Raw genomic sequence first — 19,046 nt, forward strand, 5'->3', positions numbered from 1 at the left:
AAATGCAAGGAAATCGAGCAAACCATTAAGAATATTTCCTCTCCCAGTGAAACCTCTACTTTCAATAGAATAGGAAGTGTGGATGTTATTATGAGTTGAATGTTTATGTCCCCCAAAAATGCATATGTTGAAGCCCTAACCCCCAATGTGATGGTATTTGCAGGTGGAGCCTTGGGGAGGTGATTAAGGTTAGATAAGATCATGAAGATGGGTCCCTCCTGATGGTATTAGTGCCCTTATAAGAAGAGGAAGAAAGCCAACCAGGCAAAGTGGCTCACTCCTGTAATAATGCTCTTTGGGAGGCCAAGACGGGTGGATTGCTTGAGCTCAGGAGTTCAAGACAAGCCTGGGTAACATGGTGAGACCCCATCCCTACCAAAAATACAAAAAAAGAGCCAGGCATGGTGGTGTGCGCCTATAGTCCCAGCTACTCGGGAGGCTGAGGTGGGAGGATCACTTGAGCCCAGGGGGTGGAGGTTACAGTGAGCTGAGATCACACCACTGCACTCCAGCCTGGGTGACAGAATGACACCCTAATTCAAAAAAAAAAAAAAAGAGGAAGGAGCGAAAGGGAGAGATTTCTCTCTCTCCATAAGCATGCACTAAGGAAAGGCCAGATGAGCACATGGCTAAAGGCAGCTGTCTACAAGCCAGGAAGCAGACCCTCACCAGGAACTGAACTTGCCAACACCTTGATCTTGGACTTCTCAGCCTCCAGAATTCTGAGAAGTAAATAAAAGCCATCTGGGCTATGGTGTTTTGTTATAGCAGCCCAAGCCAACTAAGAAGGATATCAAAGAAAAAAGCTGAAGCCAGGCACAGTGGCTCACGCCTGAAATCCCAGCATTTTGGGAGGCCGAGGTGGGTGGATCACCTGAGGTTAGGAGTTCGAGACCAGCCTGGGCAACATGGTGAAACTCCATCTCTACCGAAACTACAAAAATTAGCTGGGCATGGTGGCGAGTGCCTGTAGTCCGAGCTACTCGGGAGGCTGAGGTGGGAGAATCGCTTGAACCCAGAAGGTGGAGGTTGCAGTGAGCCAAGATCGTGCCACTACACTCCAGGCTGGAAGACAGAGCAAGACTCCATCTAAACAAAACAAAACAAAACAAAACAAAAACACTGAGCTATGAGTTATAAGATTAAAATTTTTCTTTTTTTGAGACAGCCTCATTCTGTCACCCAAGCCGGAGTACAGTGGTATGATCATGGCTGACTGCAGCCTTGAACTCCTGGGCTCAAGCAATCCTCCCACCTCAACTTCCTGAGTAGCTGGGATTACAGGCATGTATCACCACACCTGGCTAATTTTTGTATTTTTTGTAGAGACAGGATTTTGCCATGTTGCCCAGGCTAGTCTCAAACTCCTGGGCTCAAGTGATCCACCCATCTTGGCCTCCCAAAGTGCTGGGATTACAGACATGAACCACTGAGCCCAGCCTAAACTTATTTTAGTAACTTATCAGCCACTCCTTCAACCAATAACATGCCAAGCACTTTGGAGAAACAAAGATGACCATAAGCCTCTCTGCCCTCAAGAGTTCGTGGCCAAAGACCTAAACATAAAATTTCAATTAAGGATTATAAGGTTTGGAATAGAGGGGGAGATATGAGGGGACCACTAATTCTGCCTAGAAGAGTTTGGAAGGCATCGTGGAAGAAGTCATCATTTGAGTAGACATTGAAGGGCGATCAGAAGTATTTGAGGCAAATAGGAGTGGGAGGCAGGGTGTAAGGAGAGTAAAGGCACAAATGGGAAAGATCTGGAGGAGGGGAAGGGTATGGAGGACTTAGAGAAAAGGGATTGGTCGCCAGGCATGGTGGCTCACGTCTGTAATCCCAGCATTTTGGGAGGCCGAGGCAGGCGGATCACTTGAGGTCAGGAGTTCAAGACCAGTCTGGCCAACATGGTGAAACCCCGTCTCTACTGAAAATACAAAAATTAGCCAGGCATAGTGGCGCATGCCTGTAATCTCAGCTACTTGGGAGGCTGAGGCACAAGAATTGCTTGAACTCGGGAGGCAGAGGTTATAGTGAGCCGAGATTGTGCCACTGCACTCCAGCCTGGGTGACAGAGAGAGACTCTGTCTTAAAAAAAAAAAAAAAAAAGACAGAGAGAAAAGGGACTGGTTTTTTGCGTTTATAAGAGCACAAGCCTATCACAGAGAAAATGACTGAAGATGAAATAGGAAAATTGGCTGAGGCCCCTCACCAAGGCTTTGTGCGGACTTCAACTTGTAGACCAGATTTTGCAAACTGGTGGCCCAACAGGCTAAAACTGTTCTACCGACATGTTTGTTCAGGAAGCACAGTGTTTTTAAATTTTTAAGCCACCATTTAAAAATCAAGAGGTTTTGCTTAAAAATCCAGATTCCCTTGAAACACTGAAGGAACTAACCTTTCTGGGCTCACATTCCTGCCTAGGAAGAGCAGGCTGGAGCAGCATCTGCCTTCTCTAGATGAACTCCCCACTTGGCCACAGCCCCCACTACTCCCCTCTGTTTGCCCAGCCCAGCCTGCTTTCTTCATTTTATCCTGTTGAAACCAGCGAGCATTCCTAAGGTGGTCTAATCACTGCATGATATACGCTCTAAGATTCAGTTCGTTCTGGCTCTCGAAGTTTTTGTGTTTGGGATTTTTTTATTTCTTTCTCTCATTTTTATCACCATATTCCAAGAAAACTCTTAGAAAGCAAAGAATGTATCATATACTTTGTGTCTCTCATAACACTCAGCACAAGACTAGGTACAATGTAGATAATCAACTTTTGTTGAATTAATGCAGAAATTAATGAATAAATACATGCCCCTCTGTGGTCATCCTCCGTACCTGCCCTTCTTCCTCAAACCTCTAGACTTTTGCTACTAAGAGGATGGATGAATATGTAACAAAAAAAAAAAAAAGCACCAAAGTCAATCATTGCATTCCTATTTCAATTTTCTATCAGGTTGCAATGGAAATATGAACTCTGAATAAATGCAGAACTGATCATCATGTCTGGCAGCAAGATGAATTAGAGCCCCAGGATACTGAGAAAGCCTGCAAATAAGATCACCAAATATTATCAGTGATCTTTGAGGGAATTGTAGAGAATAGGACAGGTGCCAAAAAGCTGGAGACTGGCAAATGTTCTGATTTTCAAAAGGGGAAAAATGTTATGGTTTGCCAGTTCCAGACTAGATAATATGATATCACTCCCGGCAAGGTTCTTAAACAGATTTGTTAAGGACACTTATGAGCACCTAGGACAGGAAGTAATGTCCATTTGGCACCAGCATGGGGTCACCAAGAACAAGTCATGTTAAATTCATTTCATTTTCTTCTCTCTGACAAGGCTCCTAGGCTAGTGTATTGGAGAAACACAGCAGACGTAATATACATGGTGCACTGAGGGGGTGAGCAGCACCAAAGGCTAATTCAATCCTTGGGCTATGTTAATAGTAGTGTTGCAGACAGCAGAAAGGAGGTGACAGTTGTTTTCTGTCTTTGGCCACATCTAGAGAATCACATTTAGAACTCAGTGCCACTCTTGAAATAGGATACTGATAATATAATCTTTTGGAGGTCCTTTTGGCAAAACCTCTTTAAAAACATAAAGCTCTCATCCAGATTTCTGGCATCTGTTGAAAAATTGAAAAATCTGGCTGGGCCTACATTCCTAAACAGCAATAATTGGTTGAACCTAAGTAGTGACTGCCCATTTAGACAGAACATGTACTCTGAAGTCCGTCATAATCACCACCACCACCCTTCTACTGCCTGCACTGAGGTGGTAGGCCAGCTGCCACAAATTGTTTCACGTGGCCATTTATTTATTCTATCTGCCAAGCACCCAATGACACTGAGGTTTGCAACCCAGGATGCAGTAGAGACAGAGGAGAGTGGAGATGGTAAGTGGTAGCGAACCATCCTATTATATGAGGATAATCATTGTCAGGGGTTATATTCCCAGGCTCCACACACCCAGTGGGCAGTCCAAGGGAAGACACATCTGTCTTATTTTATGAAGTCCAAAGGGAAAGGAACTATAGAACCAATAAGTAGATGAGAGACATATTCAATGCAACATAAGAAAAAATGCTTACAAGGGTCAGGCACGGTGGCTCACACCTATGATCGTAGCACTTTGGGAGGCCAAGGCGGGTGGATCACTTGAAGCTAGGAGTTTGAGATCAGCCTGGCCAACATGGTGAAACCCCGTCTCTACTAAAAATACAAAAATTGGCCACATGTGGTGGCGCGTGCCTGTAATGCCAGCTACTCGGGAGGCTGAGGGAGGAGAATCTCTTGAACCCAAGAGGCGGAGGTTGCAGTGAGTCAAGATGACATCACTACATTCCAGCCTGGACGACACAGAGAGACTCTGTCACAAAAGAAAAAAGAAAAAATGCTTACAAGAGCCAGAGCTGTCCAAAGATGATAGACTACGTGGGCTTGGGAGGTAGTGAGTTCCCCATCACTAGAAATGTGCAAGCATATGGTTTACTACTGCTTCATAATCAAAAGGCTTCAAGTATCTGATGAGGCAAGAGAAGGCATGAATCCTTCTATTTTACAATAGAAAAAATACTGTTCTAAAACATTCCTTTGTGTTAGGTCTATAAATTCTTGAAAAAGACATAAAAGGGAACAAGTCAACAAAGAACTCAGCACTGTTTTTAAAAATCAAAAGTTCCCTTCACAAAATTCACAAAGTACAAAATCTGTCTGACTAGGTGGACTTTTTGCATCCCACTGGCCAGATGATTCCCAGGGAGAAAGGTAATTGGCCTCGGGCACTGTTTTTGGTGACTGTTTTGGTCAAATGTTCTTCAGAGGCATGCAACAAAGGCAACGGGATGAAAGTAAGAGGGTAAACAATGGAGCTCCATCAAGAGGCTGCCAGTCCCCCCACAAAACTGCCATCTGCTGCTGACATCAATCCTTCAAGGGGCAGCTTCGGGCAAACAATGTGTCAGGGAACACAAGCCTGGGAGAAAATCGGCCTTGTGACCTTGGGCAAGTCATTTAACATTAACTGGGCCTCAGTTTCCTTGTCTCTGAAACTGAGTTCACACTAACCCTACTGTACATTGTGTGGGCCAAGAGTAAGTGATGTCTGGGAGTTAGCCATAGAAAATGCAGGGCCCTAGACACACATCAATAATTATGATGGTGATTAACACACAGAATTTTAAAAGAAAAGATTCCAGAGGGTTTCAGGTACAGCCATATCCTGACCTGACCTTGTGGGTGTCAATTCTAAAGGAATAAGATGTAACTCCTTTAGCCAGAATGCAAGGAAATTTAGTATTTGGAAGAGACAAGATCATTTGGACACATTTCCTGATGAATGCCTGGTAATTGGTGTATTTCTGATAAAACTCAGGGTACTCGCTGCTTAGTTGTTAAAATAAAAGATGAAACGTAAAAAGCAAAAGGATCAGCCAGGGCAATTAATGCCTAACTGGCCGTGAAGAAAAGTTCACTGGCCCAGTAGTAGCAATCCTTCCAAAATGAGATAAGCACATTTCCTACCAAGAAAATATTATAAAACCTGAACTGTCCAAAACTCAACATCCCCTTCTCTCTCAAGGCATTTTCATGGCAACCTTAATTTTTATAAAATAATAATAATTGGCCAAATTCATTTTATAAAACATAAACTCCCTAAAAAGAGTCTATTCAAAGATTGAAACTAGGCTTTTGTATTGAGCAGTTGGGTGAATTAAAATCTCTGACCAATAAAGGGCTTATTTCTAAATTTTCAGCAAGGCTGAGACATCGTAAGTCACTGTTTTCCACATTGAACTGAAAAACCAAAGACAGGAGACCAGGGAAGAGCAGGGTTTTCTGCTCCTCTTGCCCTAGGATCTGCCCAGAGGTGATGAACACGCTGGGTTTTTGACCAGGACTAACAGGCAAAAAGACTGTTGGTGAGACTGGAAAAAAAGCAGATCCCTCCCCCCGTGGCTGCTCCACTCCCAAAGTTTCCCAAGCATCTGAAGCGTGTATGGCAGCTGCGGTGCCCAGCCTTCCCGCTGCTTTTAAGGAGGCCACCCAGCTCCCTGGGTCATTGGGTCTTCAGTTGCAGCAGCGCCCAGAAGCAGGTGTGGCAACCTCAGGTTGCTTGAGCCCCAAATACCCAACTTGCTCAACAGCCTGTGCCTAACCTCAAAGATAGGCCTCAAGGTCCACTGAAGATGCATTTTGTCTTTACTCTTTCTAGGAGAGGCCACAACACACCCTGTGTCGCAGCAAGGAGAACCATGACCAGAAAGAAAGCGGACGCCAAGAGGCACGAGCCCAGGCTTCCCACAGGGCACATCCTCAGAGAAAGGAGGAGCCTGCTGGATGGAGCTTTTAGATTTTCCTTGCCAAAGCTGAGCCTAGAACGTGTAGGGGTGGGAGAAGCCCCAGTCTGGCCTGAATGAGGATGCGGCAAGCCCGCATTTAGCCATGCAATTGTGTTCCCTTTCCTATTTCGCCTGGCTAGCGTGGATTTAGGGAGCGGCTTCTGAAAGAAGTATACACCCGGTGGCACAGAAGGTGCAACCAGCAGCCAGAGGTCATCTCGCCCTCCCGGCAGGCTTCTCCTGGAACCCCGGAAGCCAGGCAGCGCTGACCAGCCCAAACGGCATGCCGAGGTGTTGGCTTTGAATGAAAGTTGATGAACCTAAACGCCAGGGCACAGAGTGATTGGGCTGCACACTGCGAGATAATACATTTTCTGCACCAAGCTCCCTTTTTATGCCTAAATGCCTGCATTAGTCTGGATCAATATGCCCCATAACAGTTAATCCATGGCAACCCAGGCCAGCCCAGAGACACCGACAAAGAAGTGCCGCCCAGGGATGCTGCCTCGCTGTGCACATGCATGTGAATTCCAGCCCAGAGAAAGAGGCGGAGGCAAAACCACCACCACCAACAGAAACCAAAAAGGGGGAGGAAAAAAGAGCAGATGGTAAAAAAATACCCCAATATTAAAGGGCTTTTACCATGGCAGGGAAGGGGTGGAGGTAGTGACTATCAAAATGGCCTTAGAGTGACATGTCACCGCCAAGATGATGGAGTATCAGCGACACTCCTAAAGTCAGGCATAGGATCCTCCTCACACACCTGCAATGCAGAGACTGCTGCCCATTCCATAATCCACACTCCCAGCCCCAGCGCTATCTGCAGTTGAAACCAGTCTGGACTTGTGCGGCTGCCACTGTTACTCCTCACAAAAAGATTATTGATGCATAACATTTCATAATGGCAGAGAGGAAAACGGGGGGCAGCGGGGGGTGGGAACCAGAACAAGAGAAAAACAAAAGGGGAGGAGAAGGAAAACTCTCCCAGCCCGCATCTCACCTTTTATTTGGGCTTCATATTCAGCAATGATCTCTTTGTCTTTCTTGAACTTAGTTTGAGATGACATCTTCTGACGTGGCCAAAGGAACTGACAGGCTGTTTGATTTATTTCTCCTTTTCTTTTCGAGTCCTCTCTCAAGCCCTGGTAATCACACAGCTCTGGTCGATTTCACAGGTTTAGGGACTAATCTCTTTCACTTGGCTGCAGAGCAGGGAGAAAAATCCTTCTCCTTCTGGAAGGAAAAATCTCTTTACTTGCCGAGAAATGGCTCTAGTAGCTTGCTCTGGTCAGCTCCTCTTGCAAAAGAAGAATCACCCTAGGAGCACAGTAACCTGCCCCAGATTTTCAAAGATTTTTCTTCCAAAAATAATAATAATAGTAATAACCAAGCACACTCACACACACATGCACACGTACACACACTCACGCATGCACAGGCACACTCAACGGGACACGCACACAGTTGTGCTGTGCACACAGGCATACACACACACACCCTCACACGCACACACACTCGCTGGATCACTCACACACACACATCCACGAGAGGCGCGGCGCCTCTTTGGTCGTGCAGCCAGCCCCTGGCTTGCTTTTGAAGGCTCTGCTAAGTCGATGGTCAGGTTGCCAAAGGGCCGGTCATCTCGCATCCTCCCTCCCTTCGGTGCCTCTGGTCTGATGTCCAGTGAGGATCAAAGCCAGGAGAGCGAGATGGAAGTTTTCCTGCTGCAACGCTTAAGCTCCGGTGAACACAAGGCTGGACTGCTCGCCCTGCAGGGCTGGCTGAGCTCTCCCCCACTGCTCACGTCACTAGACTCCGCCTCCCGGATTTTATAACAACTGACACATTGTAGCCTACAGGAGAGCAGAACTCACTGCAAGCAAAAAGGGGAAGAAACGCTCACAAAAGGGAAGGCAGCAGGAAAAATAATCGGGTTGGTAAGTCTTGAGAGGCTTCTGCAAACTCCAAACATTAGCACTTGGGTTAGGGATTTTTCTTCCAAAAACTTAAGATCCTCCCTTTTTTTGCACTGTGCAATTTAATTCAGTTTCTGGAATCAACAGCTATATGATGGTTTGTCACTCTACTGGGATAGTCTAGCAGAGGGCCTGAACCATGTAGGGAAAAGCATCAATATTTGTTGAGCAGTTACTTGGTAGCAGAGACGATGCGAGGAGTTAAAGGCATGCAGCTTAGCAAAGCCACGCAGAGCAGGCACGCTGGAGGCAGAACAGCTGGGTGGGTCATTGGCTTGTGGGGCTCTGGGCAAATTCATAAGTCAGACTGAGCCTCAGTTTCCTAGATAGTAAAATCAGCTCTCTTTGGAGGCTATGTTATTCATTCTTTCAACAGATATTTACTGAATGCTTACTATAGGTCTCGCACCGTTCTGGGTACAGGGATACAGCAATGATCAGAACTGGCACACACAAAAATCCCTGACCTTCTGAAGCTCCCGGGGCTCCACATCACACAACTCCAGGAGTTTCCACCATTCATGCTAATATTCTTAGTAAAAAGCACCCCTGGAGTAGAATGCATTGTGAATGGTGCCCCCTGGAGTTGTACGAGGCAAGAGGCCCTGGGAGAGGAAGACCAAAAATAAGCACAGTTATATATTATATAATATCATACAAAATGTAAAGTGCTATGGGAAAAAATATTGCAGGGTAAGGAACATCAGGAATGAGAGGAGCTCTTGAAAAGATCAAAGAAAAATGCAAAGCTAAGCTTAGCACAGTCTCTGGTGCATAGCAAGCACTCAATAAACAGTAGCAACTGTTATTACCCTTTTATATCCCCCAACAACCTAACAACATAGGTATAAGCACCACTCTTTCACAGACACAGGAGCAGAGGCTCAGATATGGGAAGTGACTTACCCAAGGTCACCAGCCTTCCAACCCAGGCTCAAAGTCTCCTGCATTCTACAAGGGAGACCAAACCCATTTCATGTGGAATTAAGGTAGAATAAGATTCATTCTGTAAAAACTGAGTCAAGCACTAAAGAGTCGCTGATCACTGGAATTTCATATGCTAAGATTGTCACTAATGTGTATTGGCCCCTGACTGTCCCCTGAGATAAATGTTCCCAAATTTCTCAAAATAGGTATAGTCTTCCATTTGCCTTTTTCTGAGTATATAATAAATGATTCTGTTTGGACTCAGAAATGAATAGGTTATCCATGCTAGTCCATCAAGGCTTCCTAGAGGACATGGCAGCTGCAGTGGGTGTCCCCAGGCAGGTATGGCAAAGGGAGTGAGGCGGGGCAGGATGTTCTCCTGGAGCACACAGCATGAGCTGGGGCCCACAGGTGGCAAAGCACAAGACCTGCTTGGAGCAACGACAGGGAGAAGTCCAACTGGTGAATCATGGGGCTTATTATAGCCTTGTACCCGGAGGCAGGAGGTCACCAGTTCAGAAATAGATGCCACTGGCCCGCAGCCCTTGCCATCACCCCACTGCCTCACGCCTCCCCTGGACATGTTCAGGCCCTTTGCTGTCCTCTTCTAACTAGTTCAAACCCACAAAAGCCCCATGTTACCTGAGAAAGATGGGCACAGAGATTAACATCCCCGCTGCAAGCCTAGATTCTTCAAGAAAAATGAAAGTTAAAACCATACACCTTGGAGTACGACAGACTGGATTCTCTCCTGGCTCTGCCACGAGCCTTGAGCTCATGAGAACTTGAGCAAGTGGCTCAACCTGCTTGTGTGCCCACTGGTGGCAGGAACTCAGTAAATGTCAGCTATTTTCACCATTATTAAAATTTAAATCCACAAATAGTTCTAGGAGACCTATGTGTAGGGTGCTGAGCCATGGAAATGTCACAAAAATGTCACAAAAAGCCATACAAAACCAAGGCCAAAGATGGTATAGCGCTCTGAGCTGACACCTAGCAGAGGCTGGGTTTTGGAGTAAGTCAGATGGTAGTTTACCTTCTGGCTCTGCTGTGCACCAGCTGTGTGTGGGGCTCATGGAGGAATACACCTTCTCTGAGTCTTGGTTTCCTCATCTGTCATAGGGTAGTGATCCACCCATGGCACAGGATCCAACACGATCATGGATTTAAAGTGCCTGGCATAGAGCAGAAGTCTCACAGGCATAATTTCTTTTTTAGAGCTGTGGAAATGTGTTCTTCAACGTTGGAGGTGGGATCTGGTGGGCAGTGTTTGGATCATGGGATTGGATCCCTCAGGAATGGCTTGGTGTCCACCCCACGGTAATGGGTTCACAAGAGATCTGGTTGATGAAGAGTCTGGGACCTCACTCCTCTTCCTTGCTTCCTCACTCACCATGTGATATGCCTGCACCTTCCACCATGATTGGAAGCTTCCTGAGGCCTCATCAGAAGCCAAGCAGATGCTGGTGTTATGCTGGTATAGCCTGCAGAACCATGAGCCAAATAAAACTTTTTTTTTTTCTCAGGATGGGGTCTCACCATGTTGGGCAGGCTGGTCTCAAGCAATTCTCCCACCTCAGCCTCCCGAAGTACTGGGATTGCAGAGTGAGCCACCACACCCAACCAAATAAAACTTTTTTCTTTAATTACCCAGCCCCAGGTAATCCTTTACAGCAATGCAAAATGGACTAATACAGGGCCCAGCCAAGCCGGACCTAGGACTAGAGCTTGGTCTCCACAGATACCCAGATTGGGAAAAGGAAGAGAGGAAAAAAAAGAGGAAAAAGTCTGTGTCCCCTGAAAAATCCATCACCACACACAATAAACCCACATCATCTGGAATCTTCTATCCCCAAGAAGATGTGGGTGTGACCTGGGCAGGCCCCCAGCACCAGGTCCTCACCCTTCCAGTCCTCCCCACAGCCCACCCCAGCCCTCCCGCTGCCCTCCTGTGACTCCTCCTCTGTGAGCCCACTTTTTCCTTGCTGTCTGAGAACCAACTGCTATTCCCAATGTTTACCCTTCACATGGTAGTAACAGAAACCAGATTTGTCTCCAAATAAATGTGGTAGGTGTGAGGGGAGGGCCTCTACCATGTGATTTGATCTATGCCACCCACTAAGGACCAGAAAAGCCCCTGGAAGTGTTTATTCCATTTCCTTGGGGCTCATCTCCTGAATTCTTTTAGATTTTCCTAAATTATACTGATAGCTAGTATTTACCAAGTTCTCCCTGCACACAAGCACAGGGCCAAGCACTCTATGTAGATTTTATCACTGATTTTTTGCTACAGCCCCATGAGTCCAGTGATGTAAATCATCCTTGTTTTGAAGTTGGGTAAACAGAGGCCAAGAGCAGTGAAGCAAGTTGCCCAAGATCACAAAGCTAGCTAGTAACTTAATTGCATTGAAGCCCAGGTATGACTCATAGCGGAGCCCAAGGACTTAAACAGTGCACGATTCTATCCCAGAGGAATCAGCATAGGAATAATTGCTATCAAGTAATAACCCATTTTTTCATTCCCTATAATTACATTGTTTCAATACGGAGTTCAACGTAAAGTTTTCCATTTAAAAAGAATTTGGGGTTAAAAATATAAGGAAAACATGTCACAAGTGACCACTAGTGAGGCATAAATTACAATAACAGCTAAACAATGCAAAACTCACTGAACCGGTTTCTTTTCCTGGTAGAAAGAAAAAAGGCTTCATTTGAAGGAAAAGTGGCCAGAATAGTTTTTGGTTTAAAGTACTTTTATTTTTCTGGTCAAATATGAACACCTCCCCCTCGCCGAGATGACTAATTTTGTAACATTCTCCACGTTGCTACCAGCAAACACATCCTTGGGCAGCTCAGTGAATAATTCTGCCCTTCAAGCCCTGCTCTGCAAAATGAAAGCAACAAGCAGAACTCAGCTAGTTGATGGCAGATTTTAATAGAATTAATAGTGATGATGACAACACGCCTAATGTGTATATATTGCTTTATATTTTGTAAGGCTCTTTCATATCATTTGTCGTATGTGGTCCTCACAATAACCCTGGGAGGGGACGGAATGGCAAGTAGGGCTGTTTTCTATACCTGTTTCATTGGTAAGGAAATACGTGGATAAGCAGAGGTTTTGATGGTACAGTTGTTTTATAACCTCAAGTTATAAGGATGACCTTTCCAACTGTGTCACAAAACCCATTAGCTGGAAAAGCTGACAAATTCAACCACAGAACAATACTTACAAAATTCTGCTTGACAAAAGCAAAGTCAAAGACCAATGGCAAGCTCAGAAACAATAGTTGCAACACCTATCATAGGCCAAAGAATAATTTTTCTAATATCAATTCAAATAAATACTCATACGTGAATATTCGTAGGAGCCCAATTCACAACAACCAAAAGATAGAAACAACCCAAATGTTGTTTGAATGAATGGATAAACAAAAAATGGCATATCCATATGATGGAATATTACTCAGCCATAAAGAGAAATGAAGTACCAATACATGCTACAGTATGGAGGAACCTGAAAAATATTATGCTAAGTCAAAGAAATACACAGATTATATGAGTCCATTTATATGAAATATCCAGAATAGATATATCCATAGAAAATTCCATCTCTATGGTCACAGAAGAGTGGTTGCCAGGGGCTAGAAAGAGCGAGGACAGGCAGTAGCTGCTTAATAGGAAGTACCAAGTTTCTTTGGTGATCATTAAAATGTTTTGGGACAGGAGCAGTGGCTCATGCCTGTAATCCCAGTATTTTGTGGGGCAAAGGCAGGAGGATCGCTTGAGCTCAGGAGTTCGAGACCAGTCTAGGCATCATAGAGAGACCTCTTCTCTACAAAAAATAAACAAAAATTAGCCAAGCGTGGTGGTCCATGCTTGTGGTCCCAGCTACTTGGGAGGTTGAGGTGGGAGAATCACTTGCACCCAAGAGGTGGAGGGTGCAGTGAGCTGTGACTGCAATTGCACCACTGCACTCCAGCCTGGGCAACAGAGCAAGGCTCTGAAAAAAAGAAAGAAAGAAAAAGAGAGAGAGAGAGAGGAACGAAGGGAGGGAGGGAGGGAGGGAAAGAGAGAGAGAGAAAGAGAGAGAGAAAGAAAAGAAAGGAAGGAAGGGAGGGGAAAGAGAGAGAGAAAGAAAAAGAAAGAAAGAAAGAAAGAAGGAAAGAAAAGAAAGAAAGGGGAAAGAAAAAGAAAAAGAAAGAAAGGGGAAGGAAGGAAGGAAAAAGAAAGAGAGAAAGAAAGAAAGGAAGAAAGAAAGGTAGATTTTGGAACTAGACAGAGGTGACAGTTGTACAACACTGTGAATGGACTAAATGCCACTGAATTGTACTTTAAAATGGTAAATTTTATGTTATGTGAATTTGACCTCAACAAAAAATAACTACTAAAAGAAAAGAAAGTTTCCACAAATCTACGAGAATAATGCCAACCACCCAGTAGAAAAGTCAGTTAAAGATATAGATATAAACAGCAGCTCACAGAAAGGGAAATACACATGAAATGTTAGCCCACCTCACTCATAATGAACACAAGTCAGGCATGACTGGAAACACGGGCTCTAACAATGCCCACAGGACACTGTGTCTTCCTCCTGCTCTCCATTCTGCCTCTGTATGGTGGCAGGCTCTCCCTGTAAGATGGCAAAGATGGCCCCCAAAACCCCCAAGCTTACATTCTCACAGGTTGGCAATCCTGGCAAGGAAGGCAAAGTCTCTCCCAGGAGTTCCAGCGAAAGTTTTGGAATGGTCAGCTGGCCCCTGCTGGGGCCCCTGGCTATCCCTGAACCAATCGCTGGAGCCAGGGGTGTTCTGCTTGGCCAGGCCTGTAGAGTGGGCTTGCCCTGGCACTTTGGGATGGAGTCAGTCCCGAACAATCCACATGGCCCCAAGAGGTGAGCCCCAGGAGCTCCCAAAGGAGGATCAGGGTGCTATTCCAGAAAGAGGAGGTTGGGCAAAGTCAACGTGTGTCTGCTAACGAAAACAATGCAGGAAAGAAGGAAGATGGAGTAATAGCTTGAAATTATCCAGCCTTGATACTTATAAAGCATCTTCTCATTTAGTATCATGATCCTCACACAGTCCTTTGAGATAGGTTATATTTTTCCCATTTTACAGTTGAGCAAATGAAGGCACAGGGAGGCTGAATGACTTTCCCAGCATCCCATGGCTCACAACAAATGGGAGAGCTGGGCAAGAAATCAAGACACCTGACCCTGCATCTGGTGTTTGTTCTCCCATCCACCCAGGTACCAGGCTCTACCGAGAGACCCTGCAATGCACACAGGAACCTCACAGGCCTCACACATGCTCTGCTCACCAGTCCCCGCTTCCTTAGGAAAGGATGGGAAATCAGTCTCTCAGCCATCAGGGCCTGTCACGGAGCTGCTGGGCAATGCTGCCAAGGTCCTCTGGCTTTCTAAGAACATTCCCATTACTCAGCCCACCTGTCCGCGTGTGTGTCCAAGGACTGGACAGCTTCAGTGACAGCAATTCACAGCTGAGCCCCAGATCCTAATTCTGGAAGAACAGAAGTAAAGACTTCAAACACCCAAGCCCTTGACTACATTGCTAGCAAAGTTTGCTCATTTCCAGTGATGACAGGAAAGGCTTTAAATATCTCCCACTGTAGAGGAGACCTCTGGCTCTGCAACTGCCTGGGAGAGTCTAGGTCCCTGATGGAGAGTTAGCTGGCCCTGTGGATATGCACCTAAACCATGTCCTGCAATCTAGCTTAAAGCTTACACTTTGAGAAGCAGAGTAACAAGAACAGATTCTAGAGCTGATATTTGCAGCATGGCTTCCACTGGGTTTGAGGGAATGCTTGTTCCCTTGATGAGACCTTAGTCTGATGCACATTTCCAGCCATTCACTCCCCATCCCTCATCCACTCCTCCCCAGGGGAGGAAAAGTGACTTAGCTGATTGGTAAATTTGAGAGAGACTAAGTTCACACATTAATCTTCTCTTTTCAGCTCCGCCTGCATTCTGCCCCTGCGGAGGAGACCTCTGGTTCTGCAACTGCCTGGGAGAGTCTAAGTCGGCGATGGAGAGTTAACTGGCCTGGTGGACACATACCTACCATGTCCTGCAATCTAGCTTAAAGCTTACACTTTAAGAAACAGAATAACAAGAATAGATTCTAGAGCTGAGTTTAAACCCTGGCTCCACCACTGATAAGCTGTGTGACCTTGGGCAAGTTGTTAGCTGGCACACAGTAAGTGCCACATAAGCATCTGTTAAAATCTCCATCTGTCTACATTCTTTATCTATTCCTCAGTTAGTTCACAACCTAAATGGGAAAGAAAGGTGTTATATATTGCCCCTATGAAAGCCCAACACAAAAGAATTTACACCTTATTTTTTTTAATTCTAAAGCATGGGGTATGCAATGGATTGAATGCTTGTGTCCCCTTAAAATTCATGGGTTGAAATTCTTACTCTCGATGTGATGCTATTTGGAAATGGTTTTGTGGGAGGTAATTAGGGTTAAATGAGGTCATGAGGGTGGGGCCCTTATGATGGGATTAGTGCCCTTTGAAGGAAGACACCAAAGCGAGCTCTCTCTCTTTCTCTCTGCCCTATGAGGACACATTGAGAAGATGGTCATCTGAAAGCCAGGAAAAGAGACTGCTCCAGAACCTGACCATGCTGGCACCCTAATCTCAGATTTCCACCCTCCAGAACTGTGAGAAAATACATTTCTGATTTTTAAGCCCCCAAGTATATGGTATTTCTTTATGGCACCCTAAGCTAACACATTCAGGTTAGGAAGCCTAAATAATGGTTGTTTGAAAAAAATAATAATAACAATGTGCAAAAGAAGGGCATAGGAAAAGAGAGTGGTCTACCAAATGCTATAAATAGATGATTTTTACGAATTCATTTACTCACTCATTAAACAAAATAGCTCCTTTTTTTTTTTTTTTTTTGAGACAGTCTCACTCTGTCGTCCAGGCTGGAGCACAGTAGCATGATCTTGGCTCACTGCAACCTCTGCCTCCTAGGTTCAAGCAATTCTTCTGCCTCAGCCTCCTGAGTAGCTGGGATTACAGGCACCCACCACCACGCCTGGCTAATTTTTGTATTTTTAGTAGAGACGGGGTTTCACCATCTCTGGTCTCGAACTCCTGACCTTGTGATCCACCTGCCTTGGTCTCCCAAAGTGCTGGGATTATAGGCATAAGCCACCACACTTGGCCTAAACAAAATATATCTTAAGCACTCGATATAGTCTAGGCATTGAGATACGCACAATCATGAACTGGAGAGAGATAGTTCCTACTGTTGTGAAGACCTCAGTTTAATGGAAGAGACTGGTAAACAGGCAATTGTAATTCAACATGATGGAGAAGTACAGGGTCCCATGGGATCTCATGTAAGGGCACTTGACCTAGACTTGGAAACACAGAAGCGGTTTCTTGGAGGCGAAAATTTCTAAGCTGAGCTTAGAAAGACAAACAGCTGGAGAGAACCCACCCAAGTAGGGGAGGGAAAGTATTCCCAGCTAAGGGAACTGCATGAGCCAAGGGGACAACTGGTATAGCTGGAGCAGAGTGCCAGGCAGAGAGTGGGAGAGGTGATGCTGGACAGAGACATGGGCTGGAGTGTGAGAAGCTTCCTAGGCTGTATTAACAAGCTCGGAGTTTCATCTGGGTTCCCCCAGGAGCCCTGAAGGGAACTGACATCAGACTGGCCTTTGAGGAAGGTGACTCTAGTGGCAGTGTGGAAACCAGACTAGAACAGGCAAGACAAGGAGCTAGAAAATATTTTGAGAGACAAAGATGGGTTAGACAAGATGATGCCACGTACCATCATACTGAAAATACTGGCGACTTTATAGACACTAGCTCTCTGCATCCTCTTATCAGTGGCACCACATACCAGGTGCTATCATTGCCCCCTGTATTTTCGGATGCAGAATTGAGCTACAACACAAATACTGCCTCCCTCTAGGGTTAGCTACTGCCCTTTCTCCGTGATCCCAAGGCCTCAACTTCTCCCACCTGAACAGCTTTAGAGCTCCCTGCTGGTCCCTCTGTCTCTGATCGTGCCTCCCTCCTATTTGCGATCAACCCTGGAACCCAAGTGAGCTTTTCACGTGTGAATCAGATCATAATAATTTCCTGTGGGCAGCCCGCCATGTCCTCCTCGCACTTAAGAGTTGAATGCACGCTCCTCCCCATGAGCCCATGGGATTGGGCATCCGCCTCGCTCCTAAGCCCATCTCTTGCTTCTCTCCCTCTTGCTCCCTACTCCGGGCCATGCTTGGCCTTCTTATATTTCTGCAGTGCTCCCAGCACTTGCTATTCATTCAGATCCTCCCCGGGTCCTGGCTTCTGCGTCGCCTTCTCACACAGGCCCACCCAGACCACCCTAACCAAACGACTACTCCAGCACATTTCCCTGTTTCATTTTTTTCATATGGCTACCACATTTGAAGTTATCTTATTTACCTACTTTGGTGGGGGGTGGGTAATTTTTTCTTTTTTTTTAGAGACAGGGTCATGCCCCGTCACCCAGGCTAGAGTGAAATGACATGATCACAGCCTTCTGCAGCCTGGACTTCCTGGGCTCAAGCGATCCTCCCATTTCAGCCTCCCAAGTAGCTGGGACTACAGATCGTACTGAAACACCAGGTGTGACCTGAAACACCAGGTGCCCAGCTAATTTTTTTATTTTTTTGTAGAGATGGTGGTGGTCTCACTGCATTGCTGAGGCTGGCCTCAAAGACCTGGGCTCAAAGGATCTTCCTGCCTCGGCCTCCAAAATGTTGGGATTACAGGCATGAGCCACCGCACCCAGCTACATATTTGTTTGTTCATTTAATGACTATTTCTGGACTCTCCACACCCCACCTCCACTAGACCAACATGTCTAAGAGAATATTCTGCATCGGTGAAAATTTTCTGTACCTGCACTGTCCAATACGATTGTCACTAGTCCCAGGTGGCCATTGAGCACTTAAAATGTGGCAAGTGTGACTGCAGAATTCAATTTTTAGGTTGGCTTCATTCAATGAGTTTAAATCTAAATAGCTGGGGGCCGGGGGTGGGGCTGGCAAGATGGCCAAACAGGAACAGCTCTGATCTGCAGCTCCCAGCGAGACCGAGAAGACGGGTGACTTCTGCATTTCCAACTGAGGTACCCACTTCATCTCATCGGGCCTGGTTAGACAGTGGGTACAGCCCACAGAGGGCAAGCAGAAGCAGGGTGGGGCGTCGCCTTACCTGGGAAGCACAAGGAGTCAGGGAACCCCCTTCCCTAGCCAAGGGAAGTCGTGAGGAACTGTGCCGTGACGGACAGTGCTATCCAGCCCAGATACTATGCTTTTCCCATTGTCTTCGCAACCCACAGACCAGGAGATTCCCTCGGGTGCCTACACCACCAGGGCCCTGGGTTTCAAGCACAAAAATGGGTGGCAATTTGGGCAGAAACTGAGCTAGCTGCAGGAGTTTTTTCGTACCCCAGTGGTGCCTGGAATGCCAGAGAGATAGAACCATTCACTCCCATGGAAAGGGGGCTGAAGACAGGGAGCCGAGTGATCGTGCTAAGTGGACCCCACCCCCATGGAGTCCAGCAAGCTAAGATTCACTGTCTTGAAATTATCGCTGCCAGCACAGCACTCTAAAGTCGACCTGCGATGCTGAGCTTGGTGTGGGGAGGGGCGTCCGCCATTAAGGAGGCTTGAGTAGGTTGTTTTCCCCTCATAATGTAAACAAAGCCACTGGGAAGTTCAAACTAGATGCGGAACCCACTGCAGTGTGGCAACGCCACTGTAGCCAGACTGCCTCTCTAGATTCCTCCTCT

The 19,046-nt window shown here is 46.1% G+C and overlaps 1 protein-coding gene and 1 long non-coding RNA gene across 25 annotated transcripts in view; one reads left to right on the forward strand and one right to left on the reverse strand.

The window, feature by feature from the left end:
* SRGAP3 (SLIT-ROBO Rho GTPase activating protein 3) overlaps nt 1-19,046 on the reverse strand; it is a 415,313-nt gene that overhangs the window by 259,488 nt on the left and 136,779 nt on the right. For 10 of the 24 annotated variants that reach the window (XR_010155079.1, XR_010155077.1, XR_010155082.1 and 7 more), the window contains exon 1: nt 7,336-8,124. The exons of the other annotated variants lie outside the window; for them this stretch is intronic. Coding sequence is in view for 6 of the 10 variants with exons in the window: in XM_016940386.4 (XP_016795875.1) it covers nt 7,336-7,402 (67 nt within the window). In the remaining 4 variants the exon portion in view is untranslated. Of the gene's footprint in view, nt 1-7,335; nt 8,125-19,046 lie in introns of those variants that run through there. 24 annotated transcript variants of the gene reach the window in all.
* LOC107970557 (uncharacterized) lies at nt 8,189-15,959 on the forward strand. Its single transcript, XR_001713161.3, has 3 exons — nt 8,189-8,272; nt 15,212-15,453; nt 15,825-15,959. It is a non-coding gene; the product is annotated as an uncharacterized LOC107970557 (long non-coding RNA).

Source organism: Pan troglodytes, chromosome 2 (genome assembly GCF_028858775.2).
Source record: "Pan troglodytes isolate AG18354 chromosome 2, NHGRI_mPanTro3-v2.0_pri, whole genome shotgun sequence".
Taxonomy (NCBI): Eukaryota; Metazoa; Chordata; class Mammalia; order Primates; family Hominidae; genus Pan; species Pan troglodytes.